The sequence below is a fragment of the Ranitomeya variabilis genome, chromosome 6, assembly GCF_051348905.1.
Source record: "Ranitomeya variabilis isolate aRanVar5 chromosome 6, aRanVar5.hap1, whole genome shotgun sequence".
In the NCBI taxonomy this organism is placed as follows: Eukaryota; Metazoa; Chordata; class Amphibia; order Anura; family Dendrobatidae; genus Ranitomeya; species Ranitomeya variabilis.
The window spans coordinates 7109606-7133278 of record NC_135237.1 but is presented as its reverse complement, the minus strand read 5'-3'; the positions used below and the strand labels follow the sequence as shown (position 1 = coordinate 7133278).

The window sequence follows — 23673 nt, the reverse complement described above, 5'->3', positions numbered from 1 at the left end:
CCAGTGGAGGCCAGATATTATCTGCAGACATTCCACAATCACCTCAGAACATCATCATGGCCACCAGCAAGAAAACTCCATACAGGCCAGGAAGGCTGTTCTTGTTACCTATAGCAACCAATCAGAGCGCAGCTTTCATTTTACCAGAGCAGGTTAGGAAATGTAAGCTGTGATCTGATTGGTTGCTTTGGGATTCTTCCTGGTGGACAGTTCTGATAAATGAGGCTTAATAGTAGATGATGGAGACTGGAGATCTCCAGTAGCTGTCATCATGGAGGCGCATGATGAGAGTGATGATCCGCAGATGAGGCGTTGAGATAATGAGCTGATGACTGACTTAGAGATCATTATTCTCCGGGGCCTCAGCTCTGTCCCAGGAAACAAAAACTGATTAAAAAAAACAGGTGTGAGGTAAAAAAGAAAATAAAAAGTATTAATCTTGTACATACGGCACATTTTTATATAATTGCTTTTGCTAAAGGTGCAGATATTCACGGGAGGGGTCTCTGGGGTGAACGTGTCAGGGGTAAAATACGTGAAGGAGGAACGCAGCCCGGATCGTGCAGAGATCGTCATGGCGGACCGGTGTGAACCTTCTTTTTTATCCATTTTTTCTATTGCAGTCGTCTTATTATTACTATTTGTTTTGGGCGATTTTCTTCGTTGTGGGATTATTGTCGGCGGGTGTCACTGCCGTGGAGTAATGGACACGGGGACAGAATATTTACCTTGTACTTGCAGATGTCCGATCGTCCTGACGTCTCCGCAGACGCAGGTATAATCCCCATCATCTTCCTCACTGACCTCCCGGATGCTGAGGGTAGTGGTGCCTCCAGCTTGCTGCATGGTGTACTTGTCTCCAGGGTGTAGGACTTCGTTGCCCTTTAACCACTGCACGCACAAGTCCGCCTTGTTCAGCTCGCAGCGCAGGGCGACACTCTCTCCCTCCAGAACCTCAACGTCTTTCAGTTCCTCTTTGAATATCACAGGAAGAGCTAAAAGATGAGAAGAGAGCAGATATGAGGCAGGCGTGGGGATGACCATCAGTCCGAGAAAAGTCATCACTTATGACCAATGGCAACCATCATTGGGAAAATCAGAGATGGAAACAATCAGCATGAAGATGATCTCATCAATCTCTTATGTGGCCAGAGCCTCAGAGTTCCTCCATAACCAGGACAGGTTTTCCACAAGAGTATTATTGTCAAAAAAATGTTATCATCCCAAGGATGACTATGACGAATGATTCTGATTCTTCTGACTGAGGCTGACTAATCAATCCATGATCGAAACACAGTAGAAAATAGGGCGCCTGGAATTTGTAAAATCAACACATTGGGCAATTTATGAAGAGTCCTAAGAAAAGTCGGTAAAAAATTAAGCCAAGAAATTAAAGAATTCAAAGTTTCCATCAAAATACCAAAAATGTTTTTGAAAACTACACTGTAAGATGGTGGTCCGAGCACATGAAGGGGATGACATGGAGGAATCAAGAATGGATCATTTACCATTTACAGAAAGAAGCGCAGAGGTTGTAACGTCTCCACATTGGCAGGAATATTCCCCAGAATCCTTCACGGTAACGTCACCGATGATGAGGTCATGGGCCCGACCTTCCTGCCGCATAGTGACACTGTCTCCTGGTGCCACAGTAATGTTCTCTTTTCTCCACTCCACCGGCATGTCGGACTTATTGAGCTCACAGTGTAAGGTCACCACGTCACCTTCTAACACCTGAAGATCTTTCAGTTGCTGAATGAAGACTGCCGGCCGAGCTAGGAGAGGAGGGGAGCAATGAGATGACGAGAAAAATAGATTATAGAAAATTACAAAAATAATAGAAAAAAATTATACAGATCCTCTTCAAGGCCAAAATCTGTGACCATGTGTCGGTCATGTTCAGTCATGACCAACACATATAGTGAATGCTCATACCCTGACTGTCACCGACACACTGTAGTGTGAAACATAAACCTACCACTGATGGTTATGGAAGCCGTCGTCTTCTGGCCTTCACAAACACAGCTGTACTGGTCAGCATCGGACAGTTCTAGATCAGTTATCTGGAGCTCTAATCTAGAGCCATCTTGCCTGATGTCATACTTGTCGCTGAGCCGTATTGTTTTTTCACCTTTTTTCCACTGTACTACAGCTGATGACTTCGTTACCTCACAACGTAAAATTGCAGTTCCTCCTTCCATGACTTCCATGTTGGTCAATTTTGAACTAAAATGAGCTGGCAACTCTGAAGAAAGAACAGAGACATGGGTGGGATGGAGAACCTAGGCCATGAGGGATACAAGCTAGAATAGCTAGGACGCAAGGCACAACAGCCAGAAAATTCAGGCCATCAGGGACTAAATAAGGAGTAGCAGTGCAATGAGTGGCTACATCCAGAAGAGCCAGGCCATGAGGATTACCAGCCTGAGGAATCTGATTGTGAAAATAAAAGCTGTAGAAGCCGTCTCAAGTGGAAAACAGCTGTAGCAGCTGAGCCATGAGAGGTAAACCTGGGGTAGTCAGGCCATGAAATATGCTAACTGGAAGAGCAGGGCTATGAGGTCTAGAACACTGGAGTGGACGGGCTATCATTGATCAAATCTGTATGAGACAGGCTATGAGAAAAAAGCTGATGAAATGGATTCTGAGGTAAAAGACAGAAGAGGTGGGTTGTGAAGCATACAAGCTGTGGAAAAAGAGTTGTGAGATAAAAGCTGGTGGAGCCAGATCACAAGAGATATAAAGCAGACAAGCCGGGTTATGATGGATGAAATACAAAGGATCTTTGCCATGAGGAATTCAATCTGGCATAGCTGTGCCTGGGGGTATACAAGCCAGAGGAAATGAGCCATGAGTGGTAAAAGCCATTCTTTGACCAGACTGGAGAAGCCTCTATGGTGAATCCTTACCAATCACAGTTAAGGTCGCCGTAGTCGCCTCTTCATCGATGACACAAGTATAGTTGCCAGAATCCCTCAGGTTTATGTCTCGGATGACCAGTTCTGCATTTAGCTGTTCCTGATGCATCTTATACTTATCACTAGGATGTAGAATCTTCTGACCTTTCATCCATTGAAGTTGTGTATTTGGCTTAGTCACCTGACATTTGAAGACGGCTTCTCCATGTTCGGAGACTTCACAGTTTTTCAATCCTTCCTTAAATAATACTGGTAACGCTGAGAAATGTCATAAAAATTACATGGTGAGGAGGAAACAAGAGTGTGGTAACTCCAAGATGCCATGGAAACACGGATGAACCAACAATCTAATAAATTCTAGAACAATGAAGAATGTTCACACAACCATACACAATGACTGGAAATAATACTGCAGTCCATGATAACCAATGATTCAGAGATAATGAAAGCAGAGAGAGGGTGGACAAATGATGAAGGTTGATAGATGAAGAAGGTGGAAAGAAGATGTAAATGGAGATAAGATGAGGGTGGACAGGGGATTTCGGTTGATAGATGATGAGGGTGGATAGATGGTGGAAGGGAGAGACAATCAGGGTGGACAGGTGATGGAAATATAGAGATGATGAGGGTGGACATATGATGGAGGTGGAGAGATGATGAGCGTGGATAAATGATGGAAGCGGAGAAAAAAAAAAAGGCTGAGAGATGATGAGGGTGGCAGATAATGAAAATATGATGAGGATGGAGAGATGAGGTGGGTGGACCGGTGATGAGGGTGGACAGATTGGGATGGAATGCTTTTAAATGATGGAGGTGGACAGATGTGGAGAGGTGATGAACAGATGATGAGGGTGGACTGGTGAAGGAAGAGCAGAGATGAAGAGGGTGATGATATGATGAGGGTGAACAGGTGATGGAAGTGGATGGTGAAGGAAGTGCACAGGCAATAAAGGGACAGGTTATGGGAGTGGAGAAATTCTGAGAGTGGTCATGCGATGGAGGTAGAAAGATGATTAGGGGAGACAGGTTATGGAGGAGGAGAGGTGATAATGGTGTGCAGGTTATGAAGAAATGATAAGGATGGACAGGTGATCATTATTTGTTAATGTCAGTGTAGAAGTTGCTATAATTATCACACGTAACATTTTGATCTAAAGAAATCCACCAATCAGACATCTTTTATTCTACCATTTCACTTGAACCCAACACTTCTATTTACATTCGTGTCTGCAGACTGGAACATTTTAGAACATTGATGACAACACACAGATACGGGTGGGTCTTTTATTTGAAGGCCATGGGTGGACATGACGAAGATTTGCTGACTATACACAGCTCTATAGTTACCCTGTACTGTTATCATGGCTGTGCTCTGCTGATCTCCACATAGGCAAGTGTAGGTCCCGCTGTCCTTCAGCTCCAGGTTGTGGATTATCAGCTCGCAGATGGCTCCTTCTTGGGACATGATGTATTTGTCGCTGGCTGTAATCAGGGACTTGTCTTTCTTCCATGACACCTGCATGCCGGGCTTACTCAGCTCACAGTGCAATGTGGCCACCTTGCCCTCACTCAACACCTCGTTTCTCAGTTCTTCCACAAAAACAATAGGGAGAGCTAAAAAGTGTAGAGGCAAGAGATAATCTTAGGAGTGCAGAAATGACTGTAAGACCCTTCATGTAGTAATCTGTCAAGACATTCATCCGGCATACACATTACAAAGCTAGCTATGAATAATACACCATAGGGTAGTAAGTAGGAACACTGGTAAACATTTGTAGAGATGCCTGCTCACCTGTCCGCATCTTACGCATTTAGGCACAACCGGGGGCGTAACTACAACAGGTGCAGGGGTTGCAATCGCACCCAGGCCCTGGAGCCTAGGGGGCCCTAAAAGTCCCTTTGCCCTATAGAAAAAGACTATTGCTATTAAAGATTTAAAATATTTGGGGGCCCCGTTGGAGCTTTCACATCAGGGCCCATGAGTTTCAAGTTACGCCACTGGGCACAACACTAGGGTAGATATATGGTAAGGCTGCTGCAATCCTCCAGTTCTCAGAAGAGGAGGTGAAGAAGCTGTACTAGGAGTCATGAATGACTAGGAGTCATGCAGAGTCCTGAATAGTCCACAGAAAGTAAAACACGTATTCCAGGATCTTTTGATGCACATTACAGAGCTGCAGACTAAATATTACCAGTCGCATTCTCCCCAACCATGAACACATAAACTCTTTCCCTCGATATCTACTATTAGGGCACAGTAGGGAAGCCCCATTTTCTTGGTCTCATGTGTCCCTTTCAAGTAAGAGAACTCTATTCCAAGAATTATTCCATATTATTTAATGAAATGTTGAGGTGCTGTGTGGTTCATGCATGTAAACAGATGACAAAAGTAAAGTAACTGTGCCGGGTGAGCACATAAAATAGAATAAAAGAAGTATAGAAGGAAAATATGGCACTCGCCAAAGTATCTTCTTTTTTATTTTAGAAAAAGTGTATGTTCGCAGGAAAGTAAAAAGCTGAGTGACTGGGCGCCGGCTGTTTCACATCCAATCTTGCTTCCTCTCGCGCTCCAAACATAACGGATTGTGAAACGGCCATTGCCCAGCATACACCTGTTATTGTGCCCTCTGAACATGCACGTTTTTATATAAAAAGAATGCACTTTATTACACAGTTTGTTAAGTGCCGTATTTTCCTTCTAATTTTGTGCCTAATATGTGCTTCACTTAGACGCAGAGCACCGCTGTTGCTATGTGTTCCTATACCCCGGCTTATTTTTGTCTGTTTGGATCAGCAGAAAGCAGTGCCAACGACATAATGTCCTACGCTTGACAAGATGATGGATTCTGAGGATAAATACCCCTCAAGTTCAGAAATGCAGAGGTTATTTCTGCAATCATGTGGGCTCCCTGGAATCTTGAGAATCCAGGTGACAAATAACCAGCTCAGCGGTAAGACCATCCTGGATGAATCTTCACTTGAGAATCTTTTGTAGTCTTCTCCACTCCAGAGAAGCCTTGAGTTTGGTCAGGACACATTGCATGGTCTCAGATTCTTCTTTAACAATTTCCTTGTTCTTCAGATATTTATTAAATTCTATCGTGAGAGCCGACAAAACATGGAATAATAAATCATCTGAACCAGTTGTGAGCAACCGAGCCCCAGACCTCCGTGGTTTTGTTCACCGATGTCTTCCTAACTTCTGTCCTTGTTCTCCACCTCTAATTTGATCAATGTACATTGCTCAGTCAGAGATAGTAAAATCTGACTACATGCAACACAGTACAGGATAATAAAGCCTAAGAACACACTTCATTTATCCTGTGAGTTCATAAGTCACCTATACATTGGAGACACTCAGGACGAATAAAGAGATAAACACCAATCGAAAAACATCTAATTTCATCCGACAATCCTCTACAATGTTCATCAGTGAAAAGTGGACACAAAACATTAAAATCTCAACTTCACCATCCAAACCTATACCAGCAAATCTATGTCTTGTGACAATGTAAAGGAGTCACAAAGTAAGACAGATGAAGGAGAAAGATGATACTAATGGGTTTAGACTACACCAGTACAGATCGTTATCACATAAGGAGCCCACAAACCCCAACATTACAAATGGAAGCACAGAAAAGAAAGGGATTGGATGGATAAGCTGAGGACAAGAGGAGTGCAACTGTGGCTGTGGTCTTAGATGATGGTGAGTGACAATGGATGGAGATGGGTGCAATGGGTTCATGAATTATCAAGATCTGGTAGAGATGATTACCCTTCACGCTCAGGAATGCAGTGGTCTGTTGGTCTCCGCACATGCATGTGTACTCCCCAGCATCTTGAGGGTCCAGGTGACTGACAGCCAGCTCAGCGGTGAGACCCTCCTGGATGATTCTATATTTGTTTCCATTGATAAGAGTCTTTTGTCCTCTTCTCCACTCCAGAGTAGCCTTTGGTTTAGTCACTGTGCAACATAATGTCACAGATTCTCCTTCAACACCTTCCATGTTCTTCAATTGTTCCTTAAACCGTAGAGGAAGAGCTGATAGAAGTGGAAAAATCAAATGAAGCAACAGGTGGGGTAGAAGGTCCACCATTACACAAATGCGTGCAGGAGGTGAGTGATGGTATACAGGCAGGACAATCATTGTGCATGTTGAAGGTATCACCAGAGGTGGTGGTCGTTATCACTGGTGGCGATGGTGGTTATCATCAGTTCGGATAATGGTTATCACTGGAGGTAATTGTGGTTATCACTGGTGGTGATGGTTACAGTGGAGGTGATGGTGGTTATTAGCAGAAGTGATGGTTACAATGGTGGCGCTGATGGTTATCACTGGCGATGATAGTGGTAATGGTTACAATAGCGGTGATGGTGGTTATCAGTACTAGTGATGGCTGTAGTGGAGGTGACGATGGTAGCTGTGAAAGTGGTTATTATTGATGGTCATGATAACTGTGTTGCGATGACAGGGCTTGAAAATTATGAATCTTTACCATTAACAGTGAGAGAAGCTGTTGTCTGGTGGGCTCCACAAATACATGTATACTCCCCTGAGTCTGCCACATCCACATTATCAATGACAAGCGCTGCGGTGACCCCGTTCAGGATGAACCTGTACTTGTCACTTTCCTGCAGGACCTTACATCCTTTCCTCCATGCTAGAAATACTGTGGGCTTGGTTACCTCACAGCTCAGAGTAATGGACGTTCCCTCAGAAGTTTCCTTGCTCTTTAATTCCTTTCTAAATCGTGGTGGAAGAGCTGACATAGAATGAATAGCACTCAGATTACATGATACATAGAGGTGGAGGTCACTATCCACTAGATGACATGATACATAGAGGTAGAGGTCACTCTACAAGATTTCATGGTACATAGAGGATCAGGTGGTGGTTACTCTATAAGATCACATGGCACATATTGGATCAGGTGGTGGTTACTCTACAAGATCAAATGATACATAGAGGATCAGGTGGTGGTTACTCTACAAGATCACATGGTACATATCACTCTCTACTAGATCATATGGCACACTGAGGTTCAGATGGAGGTAGTTTTCTACTAGATTACATGGTACATTGAGGCTCATGTGGAGGTCACTTTCTACTAGATCCCATGGTACATAGAGGTTCAGGTTGAGGTCACTCCTGGAGATCACATCGTTCACAGAGGCTCAGGTGTAGGTCACTCTCTAATAGATCACATGGTACATAGAGGTTCAGGTGGAGATCACTCTCTTCTAGATCACATGGCACAAAAAGGTTTAGGTGGAGGTCAATTTGCCAGATCACAAGGTATATAGAGGCTCAGATTGAGGTCACTCTCTACTAGATCACAGGTGGTGGTCATTATATCCTAGATTACACTTTTCATAGAGGCTCAGGTGGATGTTACCCTCTACCAGATCGCATGTCACATAAAGGTTCAGGTGGTGGTCATTCTATACTAGATTACATTGTACATAAAGGATCAGGTGGAGGTCACTCTACAAGATCACATAGTACATTGAGGCTCAGGTGGAGGCCTCTTTGCCAGATCACAAGGGACATAGAGGCTCAGATGGAGGTCACTCTCTACTAGATTACATGGTATGTAGAGCCTCAGGCGGCAGTCAATCACTATACATGTAGATGATGGGTATCGCTGAACTGTTTAGGTGGGTGCTCTGAAGTATGACACCAGGTCACATTAGTAATAGAACATAAACTTCGGCACTCCAAACTGCAGAAAATGATATCCTGAGCAGCATGAGGATATAACTCCTGACATCCTGTTGCAGCACCCACAGACTTACCTTGACAAAGGCCACATACAGGCCAAAACGTTGGGCTTAATGTCTGTAATTCAAGTCTTCATATAACATTTCATTTTCTGCAATTTGGAGTGACGAAGTTTATGTTCTATTACTATAGATGTACATCACAGGGACATGAAAGAAGATGAGTTGTAGATCACTATCTGCTAGATCTCAGGGGTTTGGGCTCATAAGTATCTGAGCTAAAAGTTTATAGCTAACAAAAATGAACCTTAGTTGCATTTCACCATCCACTGGGGTCACACTCGATCTTTTGTTTTGGAACATGCTACTTGTGGTTCTGAGACCTTTATTGCCCCTTTCCAATGGATCCCTGAAATCCACAGCTAAAAGAACCCCAAGATATTAGCTCACTTATGCTTGAGACTATGTATGGTTTGGATGAATGTTGCTGATTGTTGCTGTACCTAATTAGCGTATAGGGTTAACATAGAGAGGGGGTCCTGTGCTTAGGATCGCCATAGCTGAGCCAGAACAAAGAGTGGCCCATGCTCGGATGTAATACATCCATCTGAATGGCAGCCATATATTGCTACTTTTCTGGCCAGGCAATGTTAGCCAGGCAAAATCAGCTGTTTGCTCCAGTGCCATGAGGCGGACCCAGCGGTAGTCTGATAGGAGCTGTCACTGATGAGACCCCTCTGCTATGGCCATATCCAAAAGTGTATGATGTTTTCCACTACCATCAATGATGACTGATGAGACCCAGAGGTCATCAAAACCAACGGGATCAATCCATTATGAGTTCCCTCTTATAAATTACAGAGTCGCATCACAAATCTCAAAACCCCAATTCACCGGACTGATAAAGGAAATGTTACTGAAGCCTAAAGACAATGGATGCAAATGAGAATTACAGGTCATTGGTCCATGACAAGATGGAGATGAGAAATGGAGAAAGCACAGAATAAGACAGATGAGGATTACGAGTAGAATATACACACGGGATATTGCAGGAATGATGGCCGTAAAGTGTTAGAAAAGCAAAAACGTAAGAACTGATGGAAAATTACCCTTCACGACCACTGCTGCTGATGTTTGCTGGTCTCCACACACACAAGTGTACTCCCCGGCATCATCCAGGTCCAGGCCATGAATAACCAGCTCAGCCACAAGACTGTCCTGGGATATTTTATATTTGCTGCTTGGTTTCAGTGTCTTCTGCCCTTTCCTCCATTCCAGAGACGCCTTTGGTTTGGTCATGGTGCAGCGTAGTGTCAGCGATTCTCCTTCCATGCCTTCTTTATTGTCCAATCCAATGGTAAATCGTGGAGGAAGAGCTGAAAAACAAGAGTGACAAGAGCAGAGTAGCGATATGAAGGAGGACGCACAAGAGAGCATGACGATGGTGGGTTAGAGGCTGACAGCGATGAGGTTAGGGAAGGGACCATGACGATGGCAGATTAGAGGCTGACAGCAATGAGGTGAGGGAAGAGATGAGTAATGAAGACACCATGATGATGGCGAATTACAGGCTGAGCTCGATGAGGTTAGGAAAGAGACCATGATGATGGCAGATTAGAGGCTGACAGCGATGAGGTGAGGGAAGAGACCATGACGATAGCAAATTAGAGGCTGACAGCGATGAGGTGAGGGAAGAGATGAGTAATGAAGACACCATGACGATGGTGGGTTAGAGGCTGACAGCGATGAGGTTAGGGAAGGGACCATGACGATGGCAGATTAGAGGCTGACAGCAATGAGGTGAGGGAAGAGATGAGTAATGAAGACACCATGATGATGGCGAATTACAGGCTGAGCTCGATGAGGTTAGGAAAGAGACCATGATGATGGCAGATTAGAGGCTGACAGCGATGAGGTGAGGGAAGAGACCATGACGATAGCAAATTAGAGGCTGACAGCGATGAGGTGAGGGAAGAGATGAGTAATGAAGACACCATGACGATGGTGGGTTAGAGGCTGACAGCGATGAGGTTAGGGAAGGGACCATGACGATGGCAGATTAGAGGCTGACAGCAATGAGGTGAGGGAAGAGATGAGTAATGAAGACATCATGATGATGGCGAATTAGAGGCTGAGCTCGATGAGGATAGGGAAGAGACCATGACGATAGCGAATTAGAAGCTGACAGCGATGACGTTAGGGAAGAGACCATGACGATAGCGAATTAGAGGCTGACAGCGATGAGGTGAGGGAAGAGATGAGTAATGAAGACACCATGATGATGGCGAATTAGAGGCTGACAACGATGAGGAGGTTAGGGAAGAGACCATGACGATAGCGAATTAGAGGCTGACAGCGATGAGGTGAGGGAAGAGATGAGTAATGAAGACACCATGATGATGGCGAATTAGAGGCTGAGCTCGATGAGGATAGGGAAGAGACCATGACGATGGCAGATTAGAGGCTGACAGCGATGAGGTGAGGGAAGAGACCATGCTGATGGCAGATTTGAGGCTGAAATTGATGAGGTTAGGGATGAGATAAATAATAGACTGTGATGACTCCATATTAGAGATGTACAGCGATGAGGTTAGGGAAGTAGTGAAGAGACCACAATGATGTCGATGATGGATTAGATGGTAACAGTGATGGTGAAGAGACCGTGATAATGACGTTGATGGCGTTGTTGGCATAACTCATGGCAGGTAGATTGGTGAAGTAGAGGTTAACAGTGATGATGTTAGGAAGGACATGGGTAGTGAAGAAACTGTGATGATGGCAATGATAATGGTGGTGACGATGGCAGAATACAGCTTGACAGCGGTGCAGTTATAGAAGAGGTGCGTAGCAGAGAGACCATTGCGATGGTGGTGATGATGAGAGTTAATAAAATCGATGTTACTGAGGAAGCAAGTCATAAAGTGGCTGAGTAGAAATGAATAGCAATGCGGTTAGAGAGGAGGTGAGCTGTGACCTTTATATTGCTGCAGGTAATGCATTATAACGTATTATACCCTTCACGGTCACTGTGGCTGCCGTCTGATTATCTCCGCACACACAGATATATCTCCCAGTGTCTTGTTGGTCCACGTTGTGAACGAGCAGTTCGGCCATCAAACCATCCTGACTCAGCTTGTACTTGTCACTCGACTTGATTATTTTATTTCCTTTTCTCCACTCCAATGAGGCGCCGGGTTTTGTCAGCTCACAGCGCAGAGTGACTGCATCACCTTCTACAACTTCCTGATTTTTTAATTCTTCCTTAAATTCTGGTGGTAAAGCTGAGAAACATTAAGACAATGTAAGTGAGAGGAACTTGTGAGGTGGCATCTACATCAGAGAGCAATCAAAGCCACTTTGATATTTACCGTGCACTATGAGGGTTGCTGATGTCTTGAGGTCACCGCATGCACACGTGTACTGCCCGCCATCCTGCAGATCCACATTCATAATCTCCAGCTCGCCAGTACAACCATCCTGGCTGATCTTGTACTTGGTGCCGGGTCCGAGGGACCTCTCATCTTTCCTCCAGTCCAGCTGAGCATTGGCCTTGGTCAGTTCACAGGTCAGGACAGCCGAGTGTCCCTCAATACAATCCTGGTTCTGAAGGCCTCTCTTAAATCTCGGTGGCAAGGCTGATACCATGTGAAGGAATGACAGATGTGTGAAAAAAAAGAATCACAAAATCGGATCCGAGGACCTGACAACATGGCAGTAGGAAATGACAGCCAAACTGATACCACTCCTGCCACCTGGTTATTCCCTCGGAGGCCTAATGCTACAGCTTAAGGATGAAATTTCTCTTTACAGGACTCTTCCTCCATTATCTACAGATTACATGTAATATTATGACGTCAGACCAGTCATATTAAGAAGACTGGGGCCTCCAGATAAGATGGTGAAAGAGGCCAGACATTACCACAGCCCTGATGATAAAGCTTCTCAATCCTGGGACCTAGGAGTTTTTTTTCCATCTTGGGTCATGAGATGTTTACCTGTAACACCAACGGTTGCTGAGGTTTCCTTGTCTTCGTGGATACAGCTGTAGATTCCGGCATCTTCCTCCTGTAGGTCAGTGATGACGAGCTCGGCGATGCAGCCCTCCTGTCTCAGGACATATTTCTCAGACCCCTGAAGAAGACTGAGTCCTTTCCTCCACGCTATGCTTTCATCAGGTTTGCTGAGCTCGCAATGGAGGACCAGCCTGTCCCCCTCGGTCGCATTCTCATCCTTCAGACCATGTATGAAACGAACGGGAAGAGCTGGAGAATGTGGAGCGCAGATTGTGAATATACATTTGTATAAGCTTTATACTGTATCACTAATAATAGGTTGTAGCGGTCACCCCACAAATTGAAGTCCCAGCGCACAGTTACCCTAAAACCATGCACCTAGGACATTACATGTACTACTACTTGTCATTATTGTGTTGGACAATTCTGTAAATATAATGGCATGTGAAAAGTATATACACAGTACCAGTCAAAAGTTTGGACACCCCTGTTCATGCAGTGGTTTCACTTTTCTTCTTGGAATGTGCACATTGTAGATACAGATGGAGAGCCACAAACCACAAAGGAAAGCAAAAACACATACAGTATGGAAACAAAGTGGAAAACAAACCAGAGTAGGTTTCTCCTCAGATACCACGATTTTACTCTGATGTTGGCTTTATGTCCCATTTTCTCACCAGCTTCATTGCTCATAACCTGGAATGACTCCAACAGTGCTCAAGGATTTCCCACAGGTGTTGATTTGACAGCTTTGCCACTCTGTGTCCAACTCATCTCAAACCATCTGCATTGGGCTGAGGTTGTGTGATGTGGAGGTCATGTCTTCTGACACTGCCTCTATAGCTTCTCCTTGGTCTCACCGCACTTACATCACCTGGAGATTTCGGCCCATTGTCATGACACAACACAAACAACGGTCCCACTAAGTGCAGACCAGATGTGATGTCGGTCGCTGAAGAACATTGTGATGACCATGCTGGGTAATGTGACATAAATCACCACCAGTGTCACCAGCAGATCCCCCACTACCACTATTTCACCTCCCCTCTATGCTTTATGGCGGGAAACGCACATGTAGTAATCATCTGCTCACCTTTTCTGCATATCACAAACACTTGATGTCTGGCCCCAAACATCTTTCACTCTGACTACCCACAGCACAGTACAGATTTCCATTGATCTCATGTCAGGTCTTTGGGTTGTTCAGTCGATACAAGCCTCTTCTTGTTTGCAGTCATCAGTAGCAGCTCTTTGCGGCACTTTGACCATAAAGGGTGCTCCTTGCTGTCTCCGCTGGAGGTCCGATGTTGAGATGTATCTTCTACTTTATGTCTGAGCATCATTTATGAGAGCTGTTATCCAAAGTGCTGTCAGTTTGCATTTTGTTTAAGTTGGCAACTCTGATGAACTTATCCTCTGCAGCAGAGGGCATTCTTGGTGAGAGTCAGATTCATTGTAGTGATTGGTGGTTTTCATGACTGCATTTGAGGATAAAAGCAATTTTCTGGATTAATTAACCTTCATATCACAGTAACACATTCTGGTTTGTTTAACACAAGTCTTTACTCTTTGTTTCCATATCTGTTCCTTCCTTGGTTTTGCTAAATCTACAATATGCACATTACAATAAGATCAAGGAAAATAATTGCATGAACAAGAGTGTATGAAAGTTTTACTTGTACAGTACACCAACCAGAGCATCCAAACCGACCCTCAACCTTAATCTGTAACCTCAACCTTTATCATCACTCATAACTTAAAGAAATAATCAGTACACATATAGTTAGGTCTTCTGGTTCCATTTTTGCGAATACAATACAAAAAGAATGGAAGTGATGGATCCATTAAGAAAACCAATAATTAGCTAGATGCCAATGAAGAAGGCCATGCGTTCACTACAAGATTGGTGGAGGACTGCTGCTCCCGCAAACATGTGTAATCACCATTGTTCGTCTGTTCTAAGTCCTGTACAAGAGCATGGTTCTGCCCCATCGGCTATTTTTGCCCCAGTTTGAGGGCTTTCTGTCCTCTCCTCCATGCCACACAAAGGAGGGGAATTTTCAGCTCAGCGTCACCTATCTATCCTTCATACTCTGCTTACAATTCAGCTCATGTCTAAAGATATAGAAAACATGAAATAAGGATTTTATCAATCAGTAACGAATGCAGACCCCATCAGATGGCAGATTACTATTGAAGCTGATGTTGGCAGTGGACCCTTGTTCTTTGTATACATAGATATAGCTTCCAACATCTTTCCAGTAAAGGTCACAAATACTCAGCTCTGACACTAGAACATCCAGACTCATTTACTTGTCGTTTGCTTTCAGGGAGGTGCATCGTTTCTTCCATGCTATGGAGACCGTCTTAGAAGAGGTAATCCATAAGAAAAGTATAAAAACAGAATAGGTCACAACATGCGGTCCACATAAGCTCCGAAGAACGTAACTTACCTTTTTACAAAGTAATACATTGCTACTGAAATAATTATCATACCCATGAAACCTCCCCACAGTAAGGAGAAATGAATGCATGAAGAGTTTGATGCACTTATTATTAAAGATTTCCCAGTATTTGTGCCAATTTACCACTGATATTCAATGTGTCTTTGGCGGAAGTGGTTTTCATGAGCTTGAAGTGGAGCGCAGCCCCTTTTCTTTCCCTCAACTTTAGTTATTCTTTAAAAACTGGTGGAGAAGCTAAAAGATACAGAAAATCATCTCATGCAAAAGAGAAAATGATGTTGCAGCATCGGCACTGGACCCTGAGAGAAAGACTCCACCATTGGCAGCTCTACAGTGTCCTCCACATCCTACAGCATCAGCACAGGACCCTGATAGAAAGACCTCACCATCAGACAATCTCTAGTGTCCTCTACATTCTACAGCATCAGCACATGACCCAGAAAGAAAGACCCCACCATTGGCCACTTTTAAGAATGTCCTTCAGATCCTACAGCATCAGCACATGATCCTGATAAAAAGATCCCACCATCTGCCGTCCTCAGCATCTTCACATCCTACAGCATCAACACAGGACCCTGATAGAAAGAACCCCCATCAACCGCTCTCCAAAGTGTCCTTCACATCCTACAGCATCAGCTAAAGACCCTAAGAAAAGACTCCACCATCAGCCGCTATCCAGAGTGTCCTCTACATCTTATAGCATCAACACACGACCCTGATAGAAAGATCTCACCATGGGCTGCTCTCTAGAGTGTCATCCACATACTACAGCATCAACACCCTATCCTGATGGAAAGACTCCACCATCGGCTTCTTTCCAGAGTGTCCTCTACATCCTACAGCATCAACACATGTCCCTGATAGAAAGATCCACCATCAGCCGCTCTCCAGAATGTCCTCCACAGCCTACGGCATCAACACACATCCCTGATGGAAACACCTCCCATTAGCCGATCTCCAGTGTCATTCACATCCTACAGCATCAGCCGACAACCCCAATAGAAAGACTCTACCGTCGTCCGCTCTCCAGAGTGTTCTCTACATCCTACAGCATCAACACACTACCATTATAGAAAGACCCCACCACCGTCCACTCTCCAGAGTGTTCTCTACATCCTACAGCATCAACACACGACCATTATAGAAAGACGCCACCATCGTCCACTCTCTAGAGTGTTCTCCACATCCTACAGCATCAACACATGCCCCTGATGGAAAGACCCCACCATCTGCTGCTCTCCAGAGTGTCATCTAAATCCTATAGCATCAACACACGCCCCTGATGGAAAGACCCCCCATCAGCTAATCTCCAGTGTCATTCACATCCTACAGCATCAGCCGATGACCCTGATAGAAAGACTCCACCATCGGCCGCTCTCCAGGGTGTTCTTCACATCCTAGAGCATTAGCACAGGTCCCTGATAGATGGACCCCACCATCGGCCACTCTCCAGAGTGTCCTTCACATCCTAGAGCATTAGCACAGGACTCTGATAGAAAGACCCCACCAGGGGCCAATCTCCAGAGTGTCATTCACGTCCTACAGCATCAGTAGACAACGCTGATAGAAAGACCCCACCATCAGCCACTCTCCAGGGTGTCCTTCACATCGTACAGCACAGGATTCTGTTAGAAAGAGCCCACAATCAGCTGATCTCCAGGGTCCTTCACATCCTACAGCATCAGCTCACGACCCTGATAGAAAGACTGCACCATTGGCCTCTCTTCAGAATGTTCTCCACAACCTACAGTATCTGCATTGGAACATTACATAGAAGAAATCAAAACTTCAGTGGTGCTCAGCACTGATAGGAAGAAAGCTCAGAAAATAGTTGGAAAACATATTGAGAAATGAATTGTAGGACTCGGCAGTACATTTAGATGGACCAAACTTTTTTTCACAGGCAATAAAATTCAGCCATCTGCTGCTCGTGATCATGACCTCCTCATCCTAGTTTCCATATAGGAACATTAGATAAAAGACCTGCTCTCTAGTGCTCTCCATCACTATGGCATCAGCATAATATCATGCTATAAAAGACCCCCCATCGCCGCTCTCCATCATGTTCTCCTCGTCCTACAGTTTTCACATAGGAACATTAGATAAAATACATGATCCCTTCCACTCTCCATCACAGTCTCCAAATATTATCGCATTGGAATAGGAGCCTGAAGTAAATGAACAGCAGTATGATTAAGTCCAATGCAGCATACGGTCTGGGGCAAACAACACCTCTCCTCCTGTGGTCTCCTTCCTGTGGGAGCTAGTCAAGTGAGCGGCCAGTAGCTGTTCTTCCTGACGGCACCATGCACACACACGGTCAGCTGTGCAGAGCATGCATGTTTTCTGTGGGAAGTAAACTTCTGTCTGACACCCTTGGTGGCCACTTATCGCCTGTGGGAATATACACATGCCGAAATACAACATGTGCAATTCCTCTTCTTCTAACTTCTGCCATCAGAGAAGTCGGGACACCCCATATCCAATAGGTGATCTTCTGATCCCACCTAGATCTGCACATCCAGCAACAGTTGTTCTCAAAAGTTTACATACCCCGGCAGAATTTTTGCTTTCTTGGCCTTTTCTCAGAGAATATGAATGATAACGAAAACCTTTTTCTCCAGTCATGGTTACTGGTTGGGTGAAGCCATTTATTGTCAAACTACTCTGTTTTCTCTTTATAAATCATAATGACAACCCAAAACATCCAAATGACCCTGACCAAAAGTTCACACACCCTGGTGATTTTGGCCTGATAACAGGCACAGAAGTTGACACAAATGGGTGTGACTGGCTACTAAAGGGAACATCCTCACCTGTGACCTGTTTGCTTGTAATCAGTGTGTGCATAAAAGCTGAGTGAGTTTCTGGGATCCAGACAGACTCTTGCATCTTTCATCCAGCCACGGATGTTTCTGGATTGTGAGCCACGGGGAAAACAAAAGAATTGTAAACAGATCTACGGGAAAAGGTAGTTGAACTGTATAAAGCAGGAAAGGGATACAAAAAGATATCCAAGGAATTGATAATACCAGTCAGCAGCGTTCAAACTGTGATTAACAAGTGGAAAATCAGGGGCTCAGTAAAAACAAAACCACGGTCAGGTAGACCAACAAAAATGTCATCCACAACTGCCTGGAAAATTGTTCGGGATGCAAATGTAGCGCCCCCACTGCCGCAGGGCCGAGGGGTACCCGATACCGTGCCTCTGAGTCTCTGCTCTGGGGTTGTCACGGTGGCTAGACCCGGTCCGTGACCCTGCTGAGGGGCGTACAGTAATAGATGTGGATAGCGGTGGTGGTGCGGTGCAGTAAATAACGAGGACACCAAGTTGCAGTCTCTTTACCTCTTTACTGAAGGTTTTAACGTCCTCAGTCCAGAGCGCTGTTACCAGGGCTGTCAGAGACCGGCCGGTCTAAAGACACATCAGGAGTTTTCTTTACAGGTGGGAATCAGTGTCTACCTTCGAGCGCTGGGTGTTGTAGTCCTTCCCTGCTGAGCTCCCGGGATAGTCCTCACAACTGGTTCTGTCTATCTCTGATGTTCGTTCTCTCCGTCCTCCAGGTGATATGGTAGGACGCACCCGTATGACGGGGTAGGCCTGGAGTTCTTCCGGGACCCTAGAGTCGCCCCTCTCCCACAGCTGCCTCCGTTGTCTGCTTAGGTGTTAAGTGAGACAGCCAACCTGTAATTGGCTGTCCTGCCGTGGTTTGCAGTAGTACTTAGAGTCTCTTACTTGCTCGGCGTTCCGGCCACCGACTGTTTGCGCCTCAGAAGGATGTTGCCTCGGTCTAACAGCACGACTCCTTCTGGTCCCAATTACTCTTTACTGTATTCCCGTTGTGCACTGGTTAGTTCTGCTCTTAGGAGTCTGCCAGGATCCCATCCCTGACAGGTCCTCTCACTAGCTCTTCCCAGCTACTTCTCTCTGTCTTCCTGTCCAACCCCCAGTTTTACCAGAGTGTGAGGAGTGGCCTACTAGATAGGACCACCCCCCCTGGTGGCCGGTGTGTGAAGTGTAGTGAGGTGATACCTGGTCAGAGAAACTCCTTTAGTGCAATCAGACGTACCATAGCTCCCCATAGTGGCGGAGCCACAGTACTGCAACGACCAGGATTCTGGGGTGCTGCACAAAGAAAAACCCACAAATAACATCAGCTGAAATACAGGACTCTCTGAAAACTAGCGGTGCGGCTGTTTCATGATGCACAATAAGGAGGCACTTGAAGAAAAATGGGCTGCATGGTCGAGTCGCCAGAAGAAAGCCATTGCTGCACAAATGCCACAAAGTATCTCACCTACAATACGTAAAACGGCACAGAGACAAGACTCAAAACTTCTGGAACAAGGTAATTTGGAGTGATGAGACCAAAATTGAACTTTTTGGTTACATTCATAAACGTTACATTTAGAGAGAGGTCAACCAGGCCTATGATGAAAGGAACACCATTCCTACTGTAAAGCACGGAGGTGGGTCGCTGATGTTTTGGGGATGTGTGAGCTACAAAGGCAGCGGAAACTTGGTCAAAGTTGAAGGAAAGGTGAACACAGCATGTTATCAGCAAATACTGGAGGCAAATTTGCGATCATCAGCCTGGAAGCTGCGCATGGGAGGTATTTGAATGTTCCAACATGACAACGATCCAAAACACAAGGCCAAGTCGACCTGTCATTGGCTACAGAAGAACAAAGTGAAGGTTCTGGAGTGGCCATCTCAGTCTCCTGACCTCAATATCATTGAGCCACTCTGGGGAGATCTTAAGAGCGCAGTTCATGCTAGACAGCCCAGGAATTTACAGGAACTGGAGGATTTTTGCCAAGAAGAGTGGGCAGCTTTACCATCTGAGAAAAAGAACCTCATCCACAACGACCACAAAAGACTTCAAGCTGTCATTGATGTTAGAGGGGGCAATACACGGTATTAAGAAATGGGGTATGTGAACTTTTAATCAGGGTCATTTGGATGTTTTGGGTTGCCGTTATGATTTAAAAAGAGAGAACACAGTAGTCTGACAAAAAATGGCTTCAGCCAACCACTAACCATGAGTGGAGGAAAAGTTTTGGTGTTATCATTCATATTCTCTGAAAAAAGGCCAAGAAAGCAAAAATTCTGCCGGGGTATGTAAACTTTTGAGCACAATTGTATGTTCTCTATCATATACAGTATATGAGCACCTTTAGTCTTTCCAGGTGTCGAGGCCGTACCCATTTTGATGTTGGAGTTTAAAGCCTCTCAGGGAATTAGAAGAAAAGCGACCCCTGACTAATGACAGTGAGATATTCACGGTTCTGATATAAGTCATGGAGTGATTGCTATCTGAGAATTAGTGTGAAATGTAGAAATCTAATTTACGAGCACAGATCTCCTAAATTATCAGAATTCGGTGTAAAATGCCCCTGTTGCAGAGATAGATGTATTTATCTAAGCTCAGCATTGGAAATGTTAACTTTAAACTCACATCTACAACATAGAGCATGAAGCCTAAAATCTGGACTAGTGTTGGTCCCTGGGACCAGAATGGTAGTGAGACATTACCAGTTACTGTGACAGTGCTGGTTGTCTGGTGCTCTCCACAGACACAGGCATAGTCTCCTCCGTCCTCCGATGCCAGGTCACGTATGACCAGCTCTGCGCTCAGTCCTTCCTGACGGATCTTGTATTTCTTGCTCTGTTTGATGGCCTTGTTCTCTTTCCTCCACTCCACGGTAGCATCCGGCTTGTTGAGTTCACAGCGCAGAGCGATGGAGGCTCCTTCCCTGGCTTCCTGAGGGGTCAGCTCCTGAGTGAAGACGGCTGGAAGTTCTGGAGAGAGAAGATGGGTGAAGGTGAGCACTCAAATATTTCTTGTATGTAATGATGGCCACCCCCATCTCAATCATGCCTGATAGGACAGATAATAAGGACGACACTGACCTTGCACCTTGACCCGGGCAGCAGTCTGTTGGTCTCCGGTATCACAGGTGTAGGTTCCAGAATCTTCTGATTTCACGCTGTGTATGACCAGCTCCACTATGGTTCCCTTCTGCCTGAATTCATACTTGTCATTGGCCTGAAGGACGGTAACACCTTTCTTCCAAATGACATGAGCATCAGCCTTAGTGATCTCACAGGACAGGGTGACGGCGGAGCCTTCTTCCGCATCACAATTTTTCAGATCTTGTTTAAAACGAACCGGAATAGCTGCAAAAATAACAAGTTTAGAACTGAATATTCTCAAAAATCTGCCCTGCCCCTGAGTGGTGAATCCCACACCCTTGATACTGTGCCCCAAATGGTTTCCTACCAGAGATGGTCACAGAGGACGTGCTCTTCTGGTCTCCAGTATCACACGTGTAGTCACCAGAGTCTTCTGGTTTGGCGTTCAGTATGAGAAGCTCCACTGCGGTACCGTGTTGCTTCATGTCATACTTGTCATTTTTCTCTAACGTTTCTTCATCCTTAGTCCACTTCACGGGGTCGCCGGGCTTGCTGAGCTCACAGTGTAGCTTCACTGTGCTGCCTTCCTTTGCTTTCTCATTACGGAGGCCTTTTTTAAATAAAACCTGGACAGCTGAGAGCAAAGAAAAGATATTCTCAGGCTAAAAAGAGTGTGAACATTAAAGCAATGATGGTCTAAAGGTGGTGATCCTCATGTGTCCCCATAACACTATAGACTGGTGGAATGCTTCTGTGGATTCATATGGTGTATATATACGGTATATTTGTGTACACCAATGCAACTGAAGCCTCCATTCATTCTGTGACTCTATATTGTAGATACTCCTGCTATATTACCTGTCACCGCTAGGGATAGTTACCACCATACACTATAAAGAGACTGTAAGCAGGGAGTGAGTGTGTGTGTGAGACCACAAGGCAGTCAGGAGACCCCTGTGCTGAGCAAAGTGGTATTCCGTTGGTATAAAGCAGTTTCCATGTTTGTGGAAGGAATAAACGACCCTATAACCATTGTGCTATTGACACCATTGATGATGCCAGTAAGAGGTGTCAATCATCATTGGCTTTTTATATGGCCATACTGATGACTGAGAGATCGCTGTGGCACAGAGACATTGTGTGTTCAAGAGGCAATGATGTGTGTACAGTGTGAATTTGGGGTCTCCAGTGATGGATGTTAAAAGAGCGAGACCTGCAAAGAGACACCTGAAATCTTGGCCTAGTCAGCCACTGAGGGGTACGCTGGTGGGATGAGAGAGTAAATGCAGCACGATGATGAGTAGAGTCTCCATCGCGTGAAAATAGTGACAGATGGGTCTTCGAACTGAACAAAAAAGGTCATGATGGAGTATGAGAGACTCATCTATGGCGAGACAGTGGACGTGTAATGTGGCCAGAACACTCTAATAGTCCCTAACCATGTACTAAGAACGTTACCCCATGTCAGAGGTCTGACAGACATCCAGAATAAGAGAGCGGAGGTTGGAGAAGACAAGGGGACGAGTCTACAGGTGGTAACATAACCATAGTGGTACAAATGTCTGTGGCAGGAGCCATCAACTCCCCCCCGGAGGATTTGTAGTGTGGCCAGAGCCCAGAAAGAAACGGCTGCATCTGTCCATCCTCGAAGTGTGAGAGAAACCATCAAGTATCGTGTAGGCAACTTTCACAACTAAGCTTTGTGCACTATTAATGGTGACAGGGTCAGGACATAACATATCTACAGGGGATCTCCAGACTTATGTGGGGCAGAAACCTGAAGTCAATGCTGCTTCAATGCATTGGAGAGAAAAAAAATGTACCTTTGCAAAGAGTCTTGATAAGACTGTCCCTAAGGGTACTGTCACACTATACGATTTACCAACGATCACGACCTGCGATACGACCTGGCCGTGATCGTTGGAAAGTCGTTGTGTGGTCGCTGGGGAGCTGTCACACAGACGGCTCTCCAGCGACCAACGATGCCGAGGTCCCCGGGTAACCAGGGTAAACATCGGGTTACTAAGCGCAGGGCCGCGCTTAGTAACCCGATGTTTACCCTGGTTACCAGCGTAAAAGTAACAAAACCAAACAGTACATACTCACATTCCGGTGTCTGTCCCCCGGCGCTCTGCTTCTCTCCACTGTGTCTGCGCCAGCCGGAAAGCAGAGCGGTGACGTCACCGCGTTACCGCTGTGCCCGCTTTCCGGCTGGCCGGCGCTCACAATGCAGGGAAGCAGAACGCCGGGGGACAGACACCGGAATGTAAGTATGTACTGTTTGTTTTTTTTTTACTTTTACGCTGGTAACCACGGTAAACATCGGGTTACTAAGCGCGGCCCTGCGCTTAGTAACCCGATGTTTACCCTGGTTACCCGGGGACCTCGGCATCGTTGGTCGCTGGAGAGCGGTCTGTGTGACAGCTCTCCAGCGACCACACAACCACTTACCAACGATCACGGCCAGGTCGTATCGCAGGTCGTGATCGTTGGTAAATCGTATAGTGTGACAGTACCCTTACTGTCAGGACAGCTCCTATGCACACATATGTGTTTCCATGGTTACAGACTTCGACCGTTGTCAGGCTAGTCTACTGTCTGGAGGTCATCTAGGAGGGAATGCTCAGGCAGTAACACC

General features: G+C 45.4%; 1 protein-coding gene across 1 annotated transcript in view; it reads right to left on the bottom strand.

Annotated features, from left to right (window-relative positions):
- The window catches only part of OBSCN (obscurin, cytoskeletal calmodulin and titin-interacting RhoGEF), an 860705-nt gene that overhangs the window by 541875 nt on the left and 295157 nt on the right, over positions 1-23673 (bottom strand). Inside the window, exons 36-48 of the mRNA XM_077269354.1 lie at positions 21403-21669; positions 21033-21299; positions 20655-20921; positions 12636-12902; positions 12009-12275; positions 11655-11921; positions 9750-10016; positions 6694-6960; positions 4266-4532; positions 2910-3176; positions 1979-2245; positions 1509-1775; positions 729-995 (exon numbers count right to left, since the gene is read on the bottom strand). Coding sequence (XP_077125469.1) covers positions 729-995; positions 1509-1775; positions 1979-2245; positions 2910-3176; positions 4266-4532; positions 6694-6960; positions 9750-10016; positions 11655-11921; positions 12009-12275; positions 12636-12902; positions 20655-20921; positions 21033-21299; positions 21403-21669 — 3471 coding nt within the window. The remainder of the gene's footprint in view (positions 1-728; positions 996-1508; positions 1776-1978; positions 2246-2909; positions 3177-4265; positions 4533-6693; positions 6961-9749; positions 10017-11654; positions 11922-12008; positions 12276-12635; positions 12903-20654; positions 20922-21032; positions 21300-21402; positions 21670-23673) is intronic.